Genomic DNA, 20,670 nt, shown 5'->3' on the forward strand with positions numbered 1-20,670 from the left:
TGCCTTCTGTGGTCATCTTGAAGAGCTTGAGTTTAATTTTGTTGCTGTCAGATCTTCACTGAGGACCTGACGGAGGTGGAGACCCTACCCAGGGATAAGGTGTTAAACTTCCTGAAGGAGGGGTTCAAGGAGCTGGCTATCCCATACCTGGAACACATCATTTACATGTGGGAAGAGACACGGCCCGAGTTCCACAATGTTCTGATCCAGCTCTACCTGGAGAAGGTGCAAGGCCTCATGAAAGCGTACCTCAACTCACTACCTGAAGGTCAGACACGCAGCGGTCATACACTGCTTTATTACAGTATTACTTAATGCACTGTGAACTAACATGAACAAATAATGAACAATAGTATTTTTTATTAACTAAAATTATTAAAGTTTCATAAATGCTAGAAAACACATATTGCTAATTGTTAGTTCATTTTAGCTAATAATGCTTTAACTAATGTTAACAAATGAATCTTTATTGTAAAGTGTTGCCAAAGTAATGGATAACATGAAAACGCCATTTGTGCCTCAAAGTATCCATAAACATATCTAAAATTAAATTTTGTCCTGCTATATGAAAGTACAGACCAAACACGTTGTGTTGACTGTGTCCAGGTGTTTCAGCTGTAGCTGCAGGAAAGGAGGCGGGAGAGCTCGGAGAGTTCAGAAACAAGCTTCTGTCATTTCTGGAAGTTTCCAGCAGCTATGAGCCAGAGCGACTCATAAGTGATTTCCCATTTGATGGTGAGTCCAGAGGTCAGAGACATTACACTGTGAAGTCTGGAAATAAAGCTGGATGACACATATTGTTCTTCTTTCCTCTCTCTGTCAGGTCTGTTGGAGGAGAGGGCTCTGCTCTTGGGCCGTATGGGGAAACATGAGCAGGCTCTCTTTATCTATGTTCACATTCTGAAAGACACGCGTATGGCTGAAGAGTGAGTATCATTCTTTAATGTCCCACAGCCCTGTTCTACAGTATGAACCCTACTTTTTAATACACGTTCCTGCCCCAATTCATCTGCACTCTATTATTGAAATGGATATCAAACTTAAATTATTTCCTCCACCTCTGTAACAAGTTTTGTTATTGTCTGATGCTCGATACGCTGCACTATTGGTAATGACGTAGCCAAAAAGATAATTAGACATTGTTTTAGGTTGCTTTTGTAGGTAACGCAGTAATAAAATGCTGCTTAATGTACATCGATGTGAAACGTTTGGAACAATTCAGATTTTTTTGAAAGACGCCTCTTCTGCTCAAGGCTTCGTTTATTTGATCAAAAACACAGCACAACCCGTAATATTGTGAAATATTATTACAATTTAAAACAGCGGTTTTCTATGTGAATATATTGTAAAATGTATTTTATTCCTGTGATCAAAGCTGAATTTTCAGCATCATTACTACAGTCTTCAGTCACATGATCCTTCAGAAATCATGAAGATTTGATGCTAAAGAAACATTCATGATTATTATCAATGTTGAAAACAGTTGTGCTGCTTCAGTTTCTTTGTGGAAACCATTGTACATTTTTTTTTACTGTCACTTTTGAACATTTTCAACATCAAAAACCTAAACAAGAAAAAAGTTATATATTCAAACTTTAGACTGGTAGTGTAAATTTAGGCTATTTAAGTTAAAGCAATAATAGCAAATATAAATGGGATCATTGGGATACTTGCAGATGCTCTGGACCTTATGCTTCCACGTTCCTGACTCCATTCTGATATTAAATGCCCACTTTCAGTTAGTGTTGTCACGATAATAAAATTATGACTTCAATACGATACCAGACTAAAATACCTCGATACCGATGCTGAATCCATACGATGGCAAAAAGAAGAAAAAAAAAAACTGTAAAAGTAATTTAATAATATGACAGAACTTACTATTCATTGTTTTATCAATTTTTTAAAGGTCCCATGGCATGGCATTTTTCTATTATTTTATGTTTCCTGAGGTGTACTTATATTGTTAGTATGATTTTTACATCATAAAATGTCATAATTTAGAAACAAAAGGCATACTGCATACTGTTGTTTGCCCTGTGGCTGAATGCCCTGTTTCAAGAGGCGTGTCTGCTGTGAGACTTCAGTAAAAAACGCCCACTGTTGTGATTGGCTGACATCTTTGCATTTGAAATGAGCGGAGGGGGCGTGGTTTAACGAGGTCTACGAGGCACGAGCTGCTGCCAGAGAGACGGACGGACCTGAGTTCACTTCACATCAGTTCTCTCAGCATGTCTCAGTTCAGTGAACTGTTGTAGTTACTAGAATATACTTCAGGTTATTCGTTTATTTCTAGTCGGAGGGGCTGTCACTCATGTCAGAAAGTTAGTAACTTTAGTAAATTATGGATCAGCGCTGACTGGAGACTCGAACCGTTTAGAACGATTCAGTCCGATTTGGTGAAATGGTTCGGTTCACTAAAAAGAACCGATTCAAAAGAATGATTCGTTCGCGAACCGGACATCACGCGAACCGGACATCACGTTGTGAGAGCGCTGTCTGTCAGCGCGAGTTTATTGTGTTTGTATCTGAGAGTTCTGAATAAACACGAGTCCCAGTCACGCCGAGTCCATCTTCATCATTATTACCAACTTTGTAACACATGCAATGTACCATTACAGCGAGATGAACGAGTTAGTAAGTGTTGATTATAGCATTATTTTTAGATATGTTCCAATCATATGAAAAGCGTCAGTGACACAGCGCAAACAAAGACACAACAGCAGTAATCGAATGTAATCCAGTTTATTGTGGGGATAGCTAGCCTAGCCGGATACCCTCACGCTTACCCCCCTTCTGCTTAATCTCGCGCCGCGTATGGTGCCTCCGCTGTGGGCCAGATGCAGTACTGGGGGTCGGGGATGTTGAAGGCCGACCGGTCAGTGCAGCCCAAGCCTCGGCGTGCGTGAGGTTTATCTCTAAAGAGATGTGAGTCTGCTGATGTTGAGCAGAAACTCATGAATGTATGCACATTGTAGAACAGATAGACGCGACGAGGACGTACAAAAACACTGACTCACAAGATAGAAAACACGAAAACACCGTTCTGTCGGGAGAGAAAGAAGCCGCAGTGTGTGCACGAATAATAAATAATTAGCTGCTCATAAGAAATCACTGATCACAGATCAGAAGGAACAGAAAAAAGACTTCTGTTTTCATTTGTACATCCAAACACTGAGAAACTGCCAGCATTCACTCGTTCACAAACAATGATCTCTCGAGCGTTTGCATGGGCGTGCCAGATTCTCTGGGCGGAGGAAAGGGAGGAAACCGTTCCTGTGTGGACGTCAAACCAGGAGACTTCAGGATTGGCTAGTCTGGCCTGTCATTTTCTCAAAGGCAGAGAAAGACAGCCAGAACTCGGGTTTACACCGATCAACATTTCTATTCACTTGGGGACAATATTCAGGCTAGGGGAACTCATATTAATGTTGAAAAACCTCATAAAATGAAAATGTCATGCCATGGGACCTTTAATTAAAAACTCACTTGGCCAGCATTTTCCTGCCCTGCTTTTTGACCATTCCCTCCTCTTATTGCTATAATAATTACAGGCCAGTGTGAGCATCCTTACAGAGATGTTTGCAACAATCACATTATTATCAATCATGTTCATAACATTCACTAACCTTTCACTATGCTGAACAATTCAGGATGACCAAAATCTTATTTTAAAATACAAGTAATTTTTGTAACAAGTAATTGATATTAATAAGTAATTGATTTATTAATAAAAAGTAATAGATATTTAATTTAAATGTTTATATATATATATATATATATATATATATATATATATATATATATATATATATATATATATATATATATATATATATATATATATATATATATATATATATATATATATATATATATATATATATATATATATATATATATATATATATTAAAATAAGCAAAGATGCAAATTACAAACAACATGACAAAAACTGTGCTTTATTTTTCAGCCACAGTAGGATTTAACAGTAGCATTCAAGAAAGAAATTACATAATCATATATAAAACAACTGCTTAGTCTTCACTCTATAAATTAACTGTACACTGATATAATATATGGGGTGATTTCCTATTTTCTTCTGTTGTTTGATTGACATTAATCACACAGAATATTTGGTCCGGCCCTTTAAGACCTGCACGGACCCAATACACTGTAACACTTCCGATTTCTTACTCAACTCTGTATACGTTCACTAAAGACATACCGACTGTGTTTACCGGAGTACTCGCCAGTATGTGCATTTTTGCATGTTTTTGACCATTCAAACCCAATAATCGGCGAAAGAGAACTGAATCGCAATCGCATGTTGTATGGAAGGCGTGTGCGCACGCTTCAGGTCAGAGTCCGGCGCCACGCTTTATTTTCTCATGCATGCATGTATCTATTGCTTTCTTTTTCATGCGCTGCGTGTATATATTTAACTCTTCTACTTCCGTTGTTTAGTGAACGTAAACAGAGCTCTGCACACACGTCCTGACTCCTGCTGTCACACATCGAAGCAAATTAAGAAATTCTGCTCTTTTTTTGAGTGCTGTTTTTCTTAAAGTACCGGTACTAATAAAATCATATCGTACTGTACAGGGGATCGCGATACTTTCGTAGTGCTGGTATATTGTGCAAAACTACTTTTAGTTAATTCCCACTTTCCAATTCCCATAAACACCAAGTTCCTCCTTTTTTGTGTTGAATATCCTGTTACTGTAGACACTATGTCACACTCGCATTAGAAAAGCCTGGGACACACCAAGCTGACGTCAAACTAGCGGCGATGAAAGCTGACTGTGTTGTCGAATGTGTCTCGGCCAAAAAGTTGCGCTTGAACACAACAAAAGGACTGAAGGCGACTGTCAACTTGCATGTGCGTTCTGCGCATGCGTATGAGTAAATATCTGTCTTTTTCAGCGGGTAGCAATAGTCTAAACTAGGTCAAACTATCAATAGTCAAAACTAGGACTGCAGATTTACAAATCGTAAACAAAGCATTGCTTGCTTGCCATTTTGAATATCAATCACGCTGATCACTTTCTTCATTCCAGTCGGCTCATGTTATTATGAAAATATTCCTGCGATCAGGTGATGTAAAATTATAACGGCCTTCTGTCTGTACTATCTTGACTTCTTTGCTGGCTTTAATCAATTTTGCTTTTATTTTATTCTCGTTCGCTAAGCTGAACAGCCAATCCGAGTTCTCTCTCACACCAGCGGCCTAACGGCAATTCATAGTTTTCACGTGACATTACACCATTATAGGAAAGTCCACCTGGAGGGCAAAACAAGGCTCCACTGCCCGCCAGTCATTTTTACCAGGTTTGTAGTAAGTTTTAATGTAGTAAGACGGTGATATTAAAAGACCAAATTCAATATACACCTTATTGATGTTGCATATTTTGTACAGGCAAGCAGATGAACACAGAATATTAATGCAACACAAGTTTCTCTCTAGGTGTTTTTTCCCATCGAAAACCATTATAAAGAAAACATGTTGCGTTCATATTCTTGGCTCATCTGCTCGCCTGTGTATAGTACGCATCATCAAAAAGGTGTAAACTGAATTTAATCTTTAAATATCACTGTTATGGTACATTAAGACACTTTAAGGGTGGATTGCACTCATGGTCACACTAATAAGGATAAGGTTCATGCTCCGCCTGCCCGATCAGCCCTTTAATTCTAACCGTCTTTCTAGTTAATCTGTTTTTATAATTAAATGGTGCAGCAACAACTCGATTTAAAATAAAACCCATATCAGCAAATCCTTGATTAGCTTTAAACTTTGCTTAATTTAATCCTTATTGGTGCAACCCACCTATAAGTGTTTTTCATGTTAAGCGTTATAAAAACGTCCCGCTGTTTTTAGTGATTGAAATACTGCCGCAGGTGCTGTTGTTGATCAATTTTTTTTAAAAATTGACAGGCTTGTGCTGCAGTTCTTTGGCTGTTTTGCACTCCAGGGCTCCATGACAGTCACATGACTGAAAACTATGAATTCAACATGAACATGAATCAGGGCCAAAGACTCGTCAGATTAGAGCCAACAGTGTGGAACACACAGAAAAAAACTAAGCCGACCAACGCACAAAAACGGCCCAATATTGTCCGACAGCCGACCGTCGGCTTGGTGTGTCCAAGCCTTAAAATGCATTGCATTTCATGTTGACTGTTCCATAATAAGGAATCTGACGTCAAACACAAGCTACCGTCACTCATAACCTTCTCTGATGTTCCTGCATTTAGACTGTGTTTTCTGTGTGTTGTGATTTTCTCAGGTACTGCCACGGTCATTATGATCCAGCAGCAAACGGCAATAAAGATGTGAGTGCTACTCAGCGACTTCTCACCATTTTTAACTGGTTTCATTTTCACATTGTAGTTGTATAGCCACCAAAGTCTTGAACAATATCTTGTGCAACAGTCCCAAACACCAGGAGACTTGTTCTGATTTCTGCAGCCCAAAATGAATGAATTTGCTGTTGCTTTTCTCAAATGTTGCAACAATATTTGTGGCATGTTTGTGTGTCGTTTTGCAGTGAAACCTCACCAGTAATCATGACAATGTACGTAGTGTTAGTGACAGTAAGAGTACAATTATCGCAGAATATTTTGTGCATTACTGAAATTGGAGTCCTGGTCTTAATAGTGACTCCAGCATAGAAATACTCCGAATTTGCTTTGCTGAAAATACAGAATTGTGTTAGACACAATAGTTAAATACTAATAGCTTTAAACATTAAAACATTAAAAGCTGCATGTGGTTTCGGAAGCAGGTTGGAAAGACAAAAGTAGATTGTGAATTAATGATTTGAATGTATAAAATATATTTTTTTTAAATGTGGAAATAAGACTCACATCTCAGTTGAACTCATTTATTTAGTTACATTGTGTCCGTAGTGGCGATACGAGTTTTCGCTCATTGAGTTCGCCATCTTTAAGTACTGTAGTCACTCTCACATACAGTATAAGATGCTTGATGGAGTTATTCATTCAGTATTCGAGTGGCTGCTGTTGTATGGGATTAACTGTAAGTACGGTTGGCAGTCCCAAGCACTGTGTGAAAGTAGCCAAATGGAAATGTAAAACCATCTCTCTTGTTACGACACCTTGTCTAAATGTTAACAGGGATGCCATCTGTCTGTAGGTGTATCTGTCCCTCCTGCGCATGTATCTGTCCCCTCCGGATGTGCACTTCCTCGGGCCCATTAAGATGGAGTTATGTGAGCCACAAGCAAACCTCCAGGCGGCCCTGAACGTTCTGCAGCTCCATCACAGCAAACTGAATACCACTAAAGTGAGTTTCCACCAAACAACAACATTATCACCACTTTTCAAACCCCCAGAACACTCTAGCAACCTCCATCTGCATAGCAGAACCCTGGAAAACACAGACACTTGGTAGAAAAGGTTCTGTCAGGCGCTTCATATATAGAAACTTTTGGGATCATTTTATGGATTTAGTCTATTTTTTAATGACATTTTACAGATTGTAAACATACTTGATCAGTTGAAAAAAAATGTAATAACCTGTTAAACCTGAAAGTATTATGTAAATTTCTCCTTATACACTGTCAGAAAAAAGGTACAGCGCTGTCACTGGGGCAGTACGCTAAGGTACAAAAGCAAAAAGTTACTAATATGTACCTTTAAAGTACTAATATGCACTATTTAGGGGTAAGTAATGTATAAAGATGTACCTTTTTACTGGGGTACTGCCTCAGTGACAGCTCTGTACTTTTTTTCTGAGAGTGTATAGATTCTTTTTGGCATAAAGCGTTCTTTAAGATTCCGTCAAGAACCCTAGAGTTCTATATTGAACCCCATTGAACCATTTTTGCCGAACATTTAAGCATCATGAAAAGATTTGCGTGGGCTAAAACATGACAAATATACATTTGGGTCTGGAACCATGACCGGTTCCTTTCCTCATCAGTGAAAATACTGCAACAATCACAGGCAGTCATATTTGATGTTTTAGAGATTGAAGTAGCTATTTTGAACCAGTGAGACCGACTGTGGCCCATAAACCTAAGGTGACACATTTAATCACGGTTGTTTTTGCATTAAAAAAACCTTAATTTTTATGCTTGGCTTGCATTTCCTCTTGCCACTGCCTCAGAGTGAGATATCAATTAAAAGCAGGGCTGTCATGTGTTTTACATATTACATAGTAATACATCTAATAATCTTCCTTTTTAATGAAAGAAAACTAAATTGTTTGGGGAGTAAACAATTTTGCTGACATTAAATTTCGGCTAAATTCTGCAGGCAAAAAGGTCTGTTGTCTATTCTCAGTATTTTAGTGATGTATGAAACACAGCGAAGTCAATTTCAAGAAGACACAGAAGTCAATTTCAAACCAGGAAGTGTGCATGGGTAAATCTTTCGCTCTCACGATCAGTGGATTCATATAGAAATATCTGCAGTTCACCTGTTAAAATTCTTCGAACAGCAATAAATGTGACTGCACCTTAAGATCAAGTTGTGTTTGTTAACATTAGTTAATGTACTGTGAACTAACTTGAATAAACTGTATTTTTATTAACTAACATTAACCAAGATTAATAAATACTGTAAAACATATTTATCTCATTTTTAGTTATTACATTAACTAATGAAGTGTTACCAAAATATGAATCGAATCAAATCTTAATAATGTATTGGTAAATGTTGAAATTAACATTAATTTGATTAATAATTGCTGTTGAAGTATTATTCTTTCTTAATTCATGTTAAATAATGAAACCTAACATATTTTTTGTAAAAATTGAAACGATGAATATAGAAATGGTTTACGGTCATCTCCAAGGTTTGATATGTAATAATTTATATTTTTATGATGGATTTATTTTAATATTGAAATCTAGAGTTCTTGATCAAATCAATACTTAAACATTTCCACAACAGTTTTAATGTTACAAAAAGATGAGTTTCAATACAAAATCAACCTCGGGATCTAAAAGTTTGGTGTTTCTCAGTCTTGGGTCAATTTTCTCAGTCTTAAGAAATCAAATATACAGTAACCGACTGAAATAGTCCAATTGAATAAAGGCCCCCTCACACCAAGGACAATAACTATGGTGATATAGTTCTACAATTTGTTCTTAATATAAAACAATAGCAGAGTTCACTTCACAGCTTTAACGGCACAGAGGAACCATATATTTGGAATCACTTTCAGAATGTTTTTTTGAACAATAAAAACATTGACAGCCAATCAGAATCCGTCCAGCTTTGAGCATTTAAAGCGGCAGACAACTAAACTGCACTGACCTTAAGTGTGTGTTGACTGCCCCAATTAAATAAGACTGAGAGAGTGTGTGAGGGAGTGAAGCATGTGCTGTAGACACGAAGAGAGAGTGTGTGTTGAAGTGCTACACAATTCAATCCTGCTGATGCCAACACATCATTTAAGATGCCGGCTGAGGAAATGAGACACCGCGTTGACATGTTGTCAGATGCCACCCTTTCTGCTGTGACTGAGCTCTGAACATACACATCTGTGGAAACCTGCTCTTCATGTCGCTGTAGAGTTTAGTTTCTCTGTCCTTCGTAGTTTCATCTTTTAAGAATGTTGAAAAAGCGAAAACACAAAAATATGCAGAATCCAGTGTTAAAATGTGTCTCTGTGTCTCCTTCATAAGGCCATAAACCTGCTGCCAGCCAACACACAGATCCGAGAGATCCAGGTGTTCCTGGAGAATGTGTTGGAGGAGAAGGCTGGAAGGAAGCGCTTTGACCAGGTCCTGAAGAGCCTCCTACAGGCCGAGTTCCTGCGGGTACGTTTACTCATGAACAACGATTGGGTCTGCTACTTAAATGACTGATTCAATTCCATTTGAAAATGTGTAATTAATGAAATTCTGTGTTTTAAAACACGGTATTGGTCCATATCTTATTTAGTTGCCAAAAGATCTAGCTTGTAAAAAGATTCAGTACTTTAAAAAAACAGCTGATGCTACTGATTTTAGTTTTTTTTAATTAGTAGCATCGCTTCTTCTAAATAATTACTCACCAACATGTCCCATATATTTATTTAAAAGAGCACCTATTGTGCTTTATTTCCATGTTCATCTTTCTTTAGTGTGTGATGATGCTGTTTGAGTCCCTCCAGCGGGAGTTCTTCTCTATATCAGCGTCAGTGTTTCTGAGCTCCCTGAAACGCCTCCATTGTAGTCTTGAGTTTTTTTCCGGGAACAAACACGTCACAATGTTCCTCATTTAAATAATTCATACGCAGAATAGAGAGGCGGGCCTGTTGAGTGAGTTAGTAGTGTGGTTATGGTATGGGACGGGACATTTCCCAAACACGCTCAAAGCTCTTGACCAATCACAACACACTGTTTCAGCCGACCAATCCGAGCACACTGTGCTTTTCAGAAGGAGGGGCTTCAGAGAGACAGGAACTAAACCGAGCGTTAATGACAGACTGGGAAGAGATGAGCTGCAACAATGGAGAATATGGGGAAAATAATACAGCCTCTTTAATACTTTAATAATTTTTTTGTCCGTGTGCAGGTGCAGGAGGAACGTATCTTTCATCAGCAGGTGAAGTGTGTCATCACAGATGAAAAGACCTGCAGAGTGTGCAAGAAGAAGATCGGAAATAGGTGTGCCTCACATTTTTGCAATTCATTTACATAATGCATTTGTAAAAACACAACACAACTTGATTTTAATAATGTATTGGTAAATGTTGAAATTAACATTAATTTGATTAATAATCATATTAATTTATGTTCACTAAATTGGACTGATAATTCATATTACTTAAAGGGTTAGGTTCACCCAAAAATGAATATGATACCATAATTTATTGACCCTCAAGCCATCCTAGGTGTATATGACTTTCTTCTTTCAGCGGCCGAACACAATCAGAGTTATATTAAATAATATCCTGGTTCTTCATTTTGTATCTTAATTTTAATTATTATTATTTATTTTTTTTAGCACAAGACTACTTTTAAAGGTCCCGTTTTTCCTGTTTTTTTGAAGCTTTGATTGTGTTTACAGTGTGCAATATAACATGTGTTCATGTTTTGCGTGTAAAAAAAACACTGTATTTTTCACACAATTTACTTATCTGTATACCGCTGTTTTCACTGTCCTAAAAACGGCTCGAAGATTTCCTTGTTCTATGAAGTCCCTCCTTCAGAAATACGTAACGAGTTCTGATTGTGCCAGCGGTTCCCGTGTTGTGATTCGACAGCAGCTTAGGGCTCGTTGCTGGGAAGGGTCACGCCTCTTACCATAACAGGGAGATGCATTCACTCAAAGTACAGCCCCTGAAGGCCAAACAAAGGTTATTTGACTCCGGGATGAAAATAACAGCGTCTGGACGACATGCCGACAAACACACTCTACGAATGCAACACTTCCTCTTCTCCACGTGGGAGAGCAACAAGACCACGCCCCCTTTTTCGCGTATTCTTGTGGGCGGAGGTTAGTCAACAAACTGTTCTACTGACGTCATTAAAGCAGGATGTACATGGATGTAGTCCAAACCGGCCGTTCGCTGTAGGCTTTGAAAGGGAACTTCTGTTAAATAAAATATCTCGCTTGGCATTGAACTTTGAGCTTTATAATTTCACAAGTATTATTTATGCTCTAACAGCAACATTACACACTAACTAAAGTTTGAAAAATGGGATCACGAAGAACAGGACCTTTAAAAACATAAAAAAAATAGTACAAAAATGTAGAAAAAAAGGCTCTTCTTAGTCATTTTTGTCTTGTTTCTAGTCTGAATATTTAAACATTCTTAAAACAAGATGCATTTACTAGATAAGTAGTTTTCAACTAAATAAGAAGAGCATTTTTTTTCCTCTCTCATTCACACACCTGAAGCTCATTCATTATGCAGATATCACGCCTCCTCGCATACTGGCTTTGTGAAGAAAAACTGTCTTACAAATTTTAAATCAGTGTATTGTGTCATGTGAATGAGTAGGCTCAATGATTCTCACATCAGTTTGAAGCAAAAACTCAATGAAAATACACCATGGAGTCCAAAGTCTTGTGAACACATATCTATTGTGTGTTTTGAGGCCTTAATTTTAAAACAATTTTTTTATTTTTTTCAAAAATCATGCATAAACATTTTTCTCTCAAAAATACAAGCATGTACATACATGTTGCTTAGATATTATGGTAGCCCAGTTTGTGCTGAATACAGTGTAATTACACTTTTGCCATTAATATGTTTATAAGCAACTGAAAAGAACACAAATGTAAGAGCATGTCAAAACTTCTAAAGGGCCCCAAAACGGCTCAGACTCCAGAGGGTTAAAGAGAAATGTGGGAGGAGCTTGAGTTTGTTGCCCAGCACTATTTGTTTGAACTGCAAGAGGCGTCGACTCTCACCTAAGCTTACGCTACTCCTACACCCTACGTCATGCGTCGGGTCAGAGATCAGAAGGTATAAAAATGGAAAAAAGTTTTAAAAATTGATATTTTTCTTACAATAGCGCATGGCTTCGCTTCAAACAAGTAAGGAATAATTGACGACGGGCCGTTCAATTATTAGAACAATAATGCACACCCGAGGTGGTGATGCGGTCACGACGCGAAGCGGAGTGGCTGTTACACCTCGGGTGTGCATTATTGTTCTAATAATTGAACGGCCCGTCGTCAATTATTCCGCTTATACTACGGTTACCACACCTCAAGACATCGATCCGAAGATATATTTAAAGGGATTCGTCCGGTTTTTGTACTTAAATCGCTATTGTGAGTAGGACTATTTCTTCCGCGTCTCATCCAATGGCTCTTTTGTTAGTTCCGAAACGTCATTTTAAAGCTGTTAACAAAGGCTTGAGCCGTTGATAGCATTCTACTGCAGTTATTAATAAAGTTATTAGAAAGAGAGAGAGAGAGTGCTTGTGTGAATTAGGCTCCCTCTGTGCGTCTCTAAACAGCTGTTATTACCTCGCTAGTGAAAAAATGTCACGTGTAGCCTTTAAGTTGCTCCACTATATAGGCTAACTGATCAAATCGTCAGGGCAGCGCTGACACCTTTCTGTGCAAACTGTAGTGCGAGTGCGAGCATGTGTGATTTCAGTAATGAGACAGAAAAGTCTGCTTCCGTCTGTTGGTTTTCATCTGGACTGTCTAATACTGCTGCCGCCCAGTTGTTGAACGTTTTATATTCACCGTAAATATTAAGATTTACTTTAGGAAAATCGTCTGTCATATTGTTGTTTTTCAGTCCTGTAATTTCCGTTATTACAGTTAACTATGCGAAGTGATATGGAACTGTAATGCGGTCAAGAGAGCTGCCTGGAACTACGTTCGCTGTGCGTCTCCCAGAAAATAATTGCACACCTCAGAACGTTCATCAGCCAATCAGATTCAAGCATTCAACGGCCCCGTAGTATAACCTTTATTAACCCCTGGAGCCGTATGAATTACCTTTATGATGGATGGATGCACTTTTTTGGGCTTCAAAATCTCAGGAACCATTCACTGCAATTATAATGCTTAGAAGAGCCAGGATATTATTTAATATAACTCTGATTGTGTTTGGCTGAAAGAAGAAAGTCATATACACTTCTGGTGAGTAAATTGAGTCATTTTCATTTTTGGGTGAACTATCCCTAGAAGTTAAATTCTGAACGATTAAATGGAATGTTATACAGACTTAAAGACATTTGCATGAGACCATAATTTGCATGAGACCATAATCAAACTGTGTGATTAATAGTTTCCTGCTGGAGAATCTGACATATTGCTGCAATGGGCAGTTGTATTCATTCCAGTGGATGCATTAATTCCAGTCTCACATACTGTTTAGGACAAATATTGTGCGTGTGTCGGCATAATTCACCCAAAAATGAAAATTCTGTCATTTACTCACACTCATGTCGTTCCAAACCCATAAGTATTTTTTTAACCTTCGAAAAAAAAATTGACCCTTCGCTAAGCCCCGCCCTCCTTAGTTACTGTTGCTACGCCTGACAAGCTTTTGCGCCTGACCCGTCTCTTACAGTATGTATGCGCCGGTGTCAGACATTCCCAAGGAGATAATTAGTCATTTTTGGCGAACAGGTGAAATATCTGAGAGAGCAAGACAAAAATGGACTGAAGTATGCATTCAAGGGATATATCCACAACATAATATGCAACCGATTAGAGAATAATTTCATCAAAATTGAAGCTAAAGCCTATAGGTCCCAGTGCAAGCAGCAGCCGCCTATATATATATTCTCCTACACTGCTTGATCCACAACAATCTGATGGGGTATTTTGCACTGTAAAATAATTTTCCCCAAAAAGAATCGTATTGAGAATGAGGAGTTACGTCACGATGTTTACTCCGCGTTGCATTTCGGGAAGGCGCCGCCATATTGGGAGGATACGCTATCAGTTGCCATGGTTATTTCGACAGTGAGACCGAGAGAGCAGCTTGAGATTTGTTTGCATTTTTGCGATGCGGTGCAGTTTCTTGGGGAGAAATGGAGAAGGAGGAAGTGAAAGGAAAGGGGCTCTATCGGGAGAGACTAAATAACACCGCCAAACAGCGTTACTTAGAGAAACTGCTTGACATCAACAACATCGACTCGTACGATCTGCCAGCTACAGAATGACAATGTTTACTTTACGATGTTTATATAGTAATATGTTTTAGACGGTTGTAACAACGCATATTTTATCTCCTGAACTTGAATGAGCAGCTGCAACTGCAATAGAGGCACAGTCATTTCAAAATAAGAGTCAATGTGTATTTCGAGCTTGTTTGTAATTAAAAGTCACGCATTATATATTCGTTTTTGCTTACACAATAAACTGTATTTAATTTAATTCCCATTTAATTCTTAGCCAGGAGGAAAGACCAGTATTTGACACATATTCAATAAAGTATCAGGGTTATAATAGTTCACTAAAACCATTTAAAAAAATCTTCATTACTTGAAATTAAATAAATGTTAACTGAAAAATAAATAAATAAATAAATAAATAAACTTATTTGAAGTATATAGATGTTTTTAAAAAACAAACAAAAAAGTGAATTGAGGTCTCTTTCGTGTATTTTTAATGTCAAAAACAAAATGATGTCAAAATGTCATTTCAAGTGACAGTCGGTTATGTAATGCTTAAATGCTTAATGTATTACAATTTAACTAAACTCATTCGATTTTAGTCGACTAAATCCACTGTAGATTTAGCCGACTAAAATCTTATGATATTTAGTCGACTAAAACTAGACTAAAACTAAAAACAATTCAGGTGACTAAAATATGACTAAAACTAAATGGCATTTTAGTCAGAAGACTATGACTAAAACTAAATCAAAATTTGCTGTCAAAATTAACTCTGGTATCAGCGCGTATTTTCTTCGGCGCCCATGTAGAGATTAGAGCATTCACACTGCTGCTCACGCTGAATTAAAGCCACAGTGGATTGTTCTTGATCAAAACTGACCTGATTAACCTGGAAAAGAACAAATTTCACCCTGAAATCATGCAGGGAAATGTCCCGTGTGTTTCACAATCACCATATGACATCCAGTGCTGTGAAAAAATCTAATAAAATTCACAAAAACACAACACTGCCAAAAGTTTTTGCCCAAACTTCAAAAGCCTGTTTAAATGATTAAAACTAGAAGCATATCTTCACTTTAATGTTACATTTATCATGTGAACTACTAATATACAACATGTTATATGCATGTATGAGACAGAGGGGAACAGGTCGCATTTGCAGCAGATAAATGCTACCCATCATAAATCATAGCACGGACAGGGGTCAGAGGCAAGGCAATCTATCTATCTATCTATCTATCTATCTATCTATCTATCTATCTATCTATCTATCTATCTATCTATCTATCTATCATCTATCTATCTATCTATCTATCTGTCTGTCTGTCTGTCTGTCTGTCTGTCTGTCTGTCTGTCTGTCTGTCTGTCTGTCTGTCTGTCTGTCTGTCTGTCTGTCTGTCTGTCTGTCTGTCTGTCTGTCTGTCTGTCTGTCTGTCTGTCTGTCTGTCTGTCTGTCTATCTATCTATCTATCTATCTATCTATCTATCTGTCTGTCTGTCTGTCTGTCTGTCTGTCTGTCTGTCTATCTATCTGTCTATCTGTCTGTCTGTCTGTCTATCTGTCTGTCTATCTGTCTATCTGTCTATCTATCTGTCTGTCTGTCTGTCTGTCTGTCTGTCTATCTGTCTATCTATCTATCTATCTGTCTGTCTGTCTGTCTGTCTGTCTGTCTGTCTGTCTGTCTATCTATCTGTCTGTCTGTCTGTCTGTCTGTCTGTCTATCTGTCTGTCTATCTGTCTATCTGTCTATCTATCTATCTATCTATCGCTCCAACACGATCTCATGACAATGCGTATCAATAGTACGAGTGTGCAATCTCGTGGAATGTATACGCCAAAATGAGTTTTGGCGTGCATATGCTACGCAGTTTTTTGCGTGCATATGATACGCACTTTATGGTGTGTGTATATGACACGCTTTTGGGTAGGATGGGCATGGGGGTTAATATTTTTACATTTTAATTTTTGAAAGGGAAACACATCGGCTCTTGAACAACTGTAAATCATTGATAATTACAGACACTATTGAAAAATGAACTAGCAAAACAGACGGCTGCTTTGGTAACTTGTTATACTGATAGTTATAGCTAGATACATTGCAATGGATTAGCTAGCTAAAATATATGTGGTGTGTACTTAGCTATTACACAATATTCTCATACCTCATTCTCAGAACATGCTTTTTTTTTGCATCCCTCTCTGACCAGCAGTTAAATATAGTCCGCTGTGCAGCGCTTCTCTTCATTTTTGGCGCTAACGTTACCCGTGTGCTCTCCCATTCAAACACCACTCGCGTTGTTTTGGTGAAAGTGCGACTCATTGGTTGGGCGTTACCAATCGGTTCAATGGAGGGGGAGTAATTTTTGTCTGATTTATTATGACAAACTCATATTTGATTAGGAACAAAATAATTGTTACAAAATAAACAAATTCTACATATTTTTCATTTGATCTACTGTGATTTTCATGTGAAATATTGGGGGGGTTGTAACTGATGGATTTGAATATTGAGGGGGTTACCCCCCCCCCCATCCCCCCCATAAACTACGCCCTTGGTCGGAGGAGAACACCGGAAAATGTGACATAATGGACAATATTCGTCTGTATTTGCAAAACACAAGCCGCGGTTCAGCTGCGCGAGACAAACGCTGCCAGTGTGAATGCACAACGGGCGGCTCCCGCTCTCCATACGCAACGCTCCTGCCCTGCCAACGCACTGCTTGCGCGTGAGGTGTGAAGCCGGCGTTAAAGCTTACGAACGCTTGCATTGTGTAGGCACTGATACTATAAACCAGATACTTGACGATGTCAGGGTGTGTGAGAGGTGGTAGCGTCATTCTGTAGCTGGCAGATCGTACGAGTCGATGTTGTTGATGTCAAGCAGTTTCTCTAAGTAACGCTGTTTGGCGGTGTTATTTAGTCTCTCCCGATAGAGCCCCTTTCCTTTCACTTCCTCCTTCTCCATTTCTCCCCAAGAAACTGCACCGCATTGCAAAAATTAAAACAAATCTCAAGCTGCTCTCTCGGTCTCACTGTCGAAATAACCATGGCAACTGATAGCGTATCCTCCCAATATGGCGGCGCCTTCCCGAAATGCAACGCGGAGTAAACATCGTTACGTCACCTTCTCATTCTCAATTATTTATCCTATTCATTATTTCACGCAAGTTGGTCACAAACGCTAACAAGCAGTAGGATTTTCCGATTGCGGTAGCATGGATCGATAGATATAGCTATAATTTTGCGGCATGGTAGGAAAATCTGACAAGGTAGGACAAATCGACAGAACACCGTAATTTCTCCCCTTGGGTTTTAGGTTTGGGGAAGGGAAAAAATTCCACCCCCTGTTCAAACTTTTTGGATACCGGGTATCAGATTTGCACAATCCATAAGCACAACGCTTCGGCATGTGTCCCTCGCTCGAAAGATTGACAGACCTTCCACGCCTAGTAACGGTTGCTAAACCACGATTGGCCTGTGGCGGTTTTCGAAGCAAAGGGTCAATTCAGAAACCAAGTCGCTGTGCTCAATATGTTTGAAGGACTATTTGAGAGGATGTGCTGTATGAATACTTACATTTTTTGTGTCCTCTTCGTGTCCAGTGCCTTTGCCAGGTATCCAAACGGTGTGGTGGTTCACTACTTCTGCTGTAAAGATCGCAACATGTGTCCAGCAGAGTAACGAGAGGCCGGAGACGCCGGACACACTCCCTCAGCTGAACACAGAGACCTCAGCAAACATCAAGCGTCTGTGTGAAAACACCAGACCGACGCGCTGCCGAAGGAAATGCCAGTCTGGATACTCTGCTCTCTCTATCTCTCACTCTTTCCAGTGCAAAGACCACACATCAGTCTGAAGTAATTAATCTCAAAACTTTGGACAGTGAGACTTAATTCAGATTTATGAAGTGCATTACTTTGAAAGCTTTGCCTGAATGCCCAACACAAACTGTGGCGTCCTTCTTTCCCCTGAGAAACGCTTATCTTCTATTTGCCCTCGCGTCCCACCTTTACTTCTTTACTTACAGTGCACCTTTTCATCCAACACGACGCTTTGTCCGATGCATTTAGTGGGAAGTAAAGGCCTGTGTTTGTATGCACCGTCCAGGCTCACAGGACTCTTATTCTGAGCTGGGCTTGAAGGTGCTGCTCTGCTTCACTCTGTTAGCTTGAGATGAAATCAGACACCCGATAAAAACCTTAATGTGGCCTCCCGTACAGAAAGGGCAGCTCGCACACAGCACACCCACTGCTACGAGCCGCCCGATGGAAGGATGAACGCTTGCATGGACGTTCAAAGGTAACTTACGGCTAGAAGTCTGGATGCGTAGCTTTTTTCAAAGCAATGCCAAAAAGCTTGGTGTTGCGTCTTAAGTTTTTCTAGTGCTACGAGGTTTTGAGAGCTCTACAATCACAGTAGCATGCCACTTTTTTGGTTCTGCTTACTCTAGTGGCTTTAATTTATTATTAACACGCTGTCTAAACATGTCCAGGAATGTTTCACCTATGTGTGCAATCGTGTCGCCCAAATGGCCACCAGTATTTGTCTGGCTTCCTAACACATGTGTCCAGTTAACACTGTTTTAAAATGCTTGTGCTGTCAGTTTACTGTAAACCATAACCTGGACTGTTGCTCAAACTAAGGCACGCTCACTTACATTAGACCATCATAACAGGCCGGAGGAAATGGATGTGAATGTGTAGATTGTACATTGAATCCGATGTGGAAGACGAATCTAATAAACATGTATCTTCTCTTATGCGCACCAGTGTCATTTGTTTGAACTGTAAGCACACGTTACATTCAGTTAGTATGAACCGTGCATGAATGGTGACCGATATTACATGGATGGCTCGATGGAGATGAAGATAACTTCAAATAACGCAGCATGTGCCATTTAGGAAGTTTTATCTGCTTCACGTGTAAAATTAAATGTTGCTAATTACAAATACTAGAAATCATGAAAAATGGAAATAAGTGGGAATCGAATAATAAACATTTACACTTTGCATTCATCTATTAGAACTTATATTTTGCTTTCTTGGCTTTAGTTTTTTAGCTGGCTTGACATCGACCAATCTCTGCATTGCTGATCATGGTTTCAAGTATCGATAATGTCTGGCCTTTCCACAAGAACAACTTAACTTAATCCAGATATCCACACACTTGAAGATTTCTACACCCGATTTTGGGCACGTTTTGTCCGAAAAATCCCACTAGGGCTCGCTGCATCCTGCATTGGACATCCATCCCCGCCCACATCAAAGTGTGACATCGGAAGCCACGCCCATGTCCGAATACATCAGGGCAAACCTGATTTGTTGTAAGTTATGTAGGTTTTTCGATTGAAAGGGTTTTTAGGCGTAAAGGTAGGTTTTGTGTGGATTTCAGTCATAAAAAAGAGAAATATAAGAAGTAAATTTAAAAGAATTAGGTGTTGGGGTTAAAGGGATAGTTCACCCAAAAAAAGAAAAATCGATTTCGATCTTGATTCAGTATCAGTTCATATGTATATAGCCTACTGTACATATAAGGAAACATACGTTTGCCTTAGCACTATTTTAAAAGTTTCTTGGGTTAAATTATATGTGCTCGCATTCATTAATATTCACTTGTGTGTGCTTATATAAGTTAACATTAACAGGGGCGTAGCACAAAATCCCGGGCCCTATGCATAGGCAGTCCTGATGGGCCCCCATGTTCCATGTTAAAATATATTCCAGACTTTTCAAGGGCCCTCTCTGCCCTTGGGGCCCTGGTAATCGGTACTGGTTTTACCCCCAGTCCGACACCCCTGATCATTAAAAATATTAGGATGTAAGTTATTAACGTTTTAAAATTTCAAATTTAAAGAAATCTAGTGTTTGATCATATCTAAATATTTATTAAAATGCAAAATGACTCTAATTTGCCTCTTTGAATTGGAATTCTCTATTTTAACCTTAATTGCTACACTAATTGTAATATAAATAAGAAAAATATTAGAAGAAAAATATTTAAGTGGTCATTAATGGACCATAATTATTGCACAAATAGTATTTAGTACCAAAAGATCTCCTCAAAATATTCAATTAATATTATTAACTAAAATATTGGCTATTTATTTTAAAAATAGT

General features: G+C 38.6%; 1 protein-coding gene across 1 annotated transcript in view; it reads left to right on the forward strand.

The window, feature by feature from the left end:
* The window catches only part of vps39 (VPS39 subunit of HOPS complex), a 42,341-nt gene extending 22,325 nt beyond the window's left edge, over positions 1-20,016 (forward strand). The window contains exons 17-24 of the mRNA XM_079833309.1: positions 52-268; positions 607-735; positions 824-926; positions 6,289-6,334; positions 7,158-7,307; positions 9,658-9,792; positions 10,532-10,623; positions 18,157-20,016. Of these exons, the coding sequence (XP_079689435.1) occupies positions 52-268; positions 607-735; positions 824-926; positions 6,289-6,334; positions 7,158-7,307; positions 9,658-9,792; positions 10,532-10,623; positions 18,157-18,235 (951 nt within the window). The 3' untranslated portion in view covers positions 18,236-20,016. The remainder of the gene's footprint in view (positions 1-51; positions 269-606; positions 736-823; positions 927-6,288; positions 6,335-7,157; positions 7,308-9,657; positions 9,793-10,531; positions 10,624-18,156) is intronic.
* The last annotated feature ends 654 nt before the right edge of the window (positions 20,017-20,670 follow it).

The sequence above is a fragment of the Gobio gobio genome (genome assembly GCF_949357685.1).
Source record: "Gobio gobio genome assembly, chromosome: 13".
Taxonomy (NCBI): Eukaryota; Metazoa; Chordata; class Actinopteri; order Cypriniformes; family Gobionidae; genus Gobio; species Gobio gobio.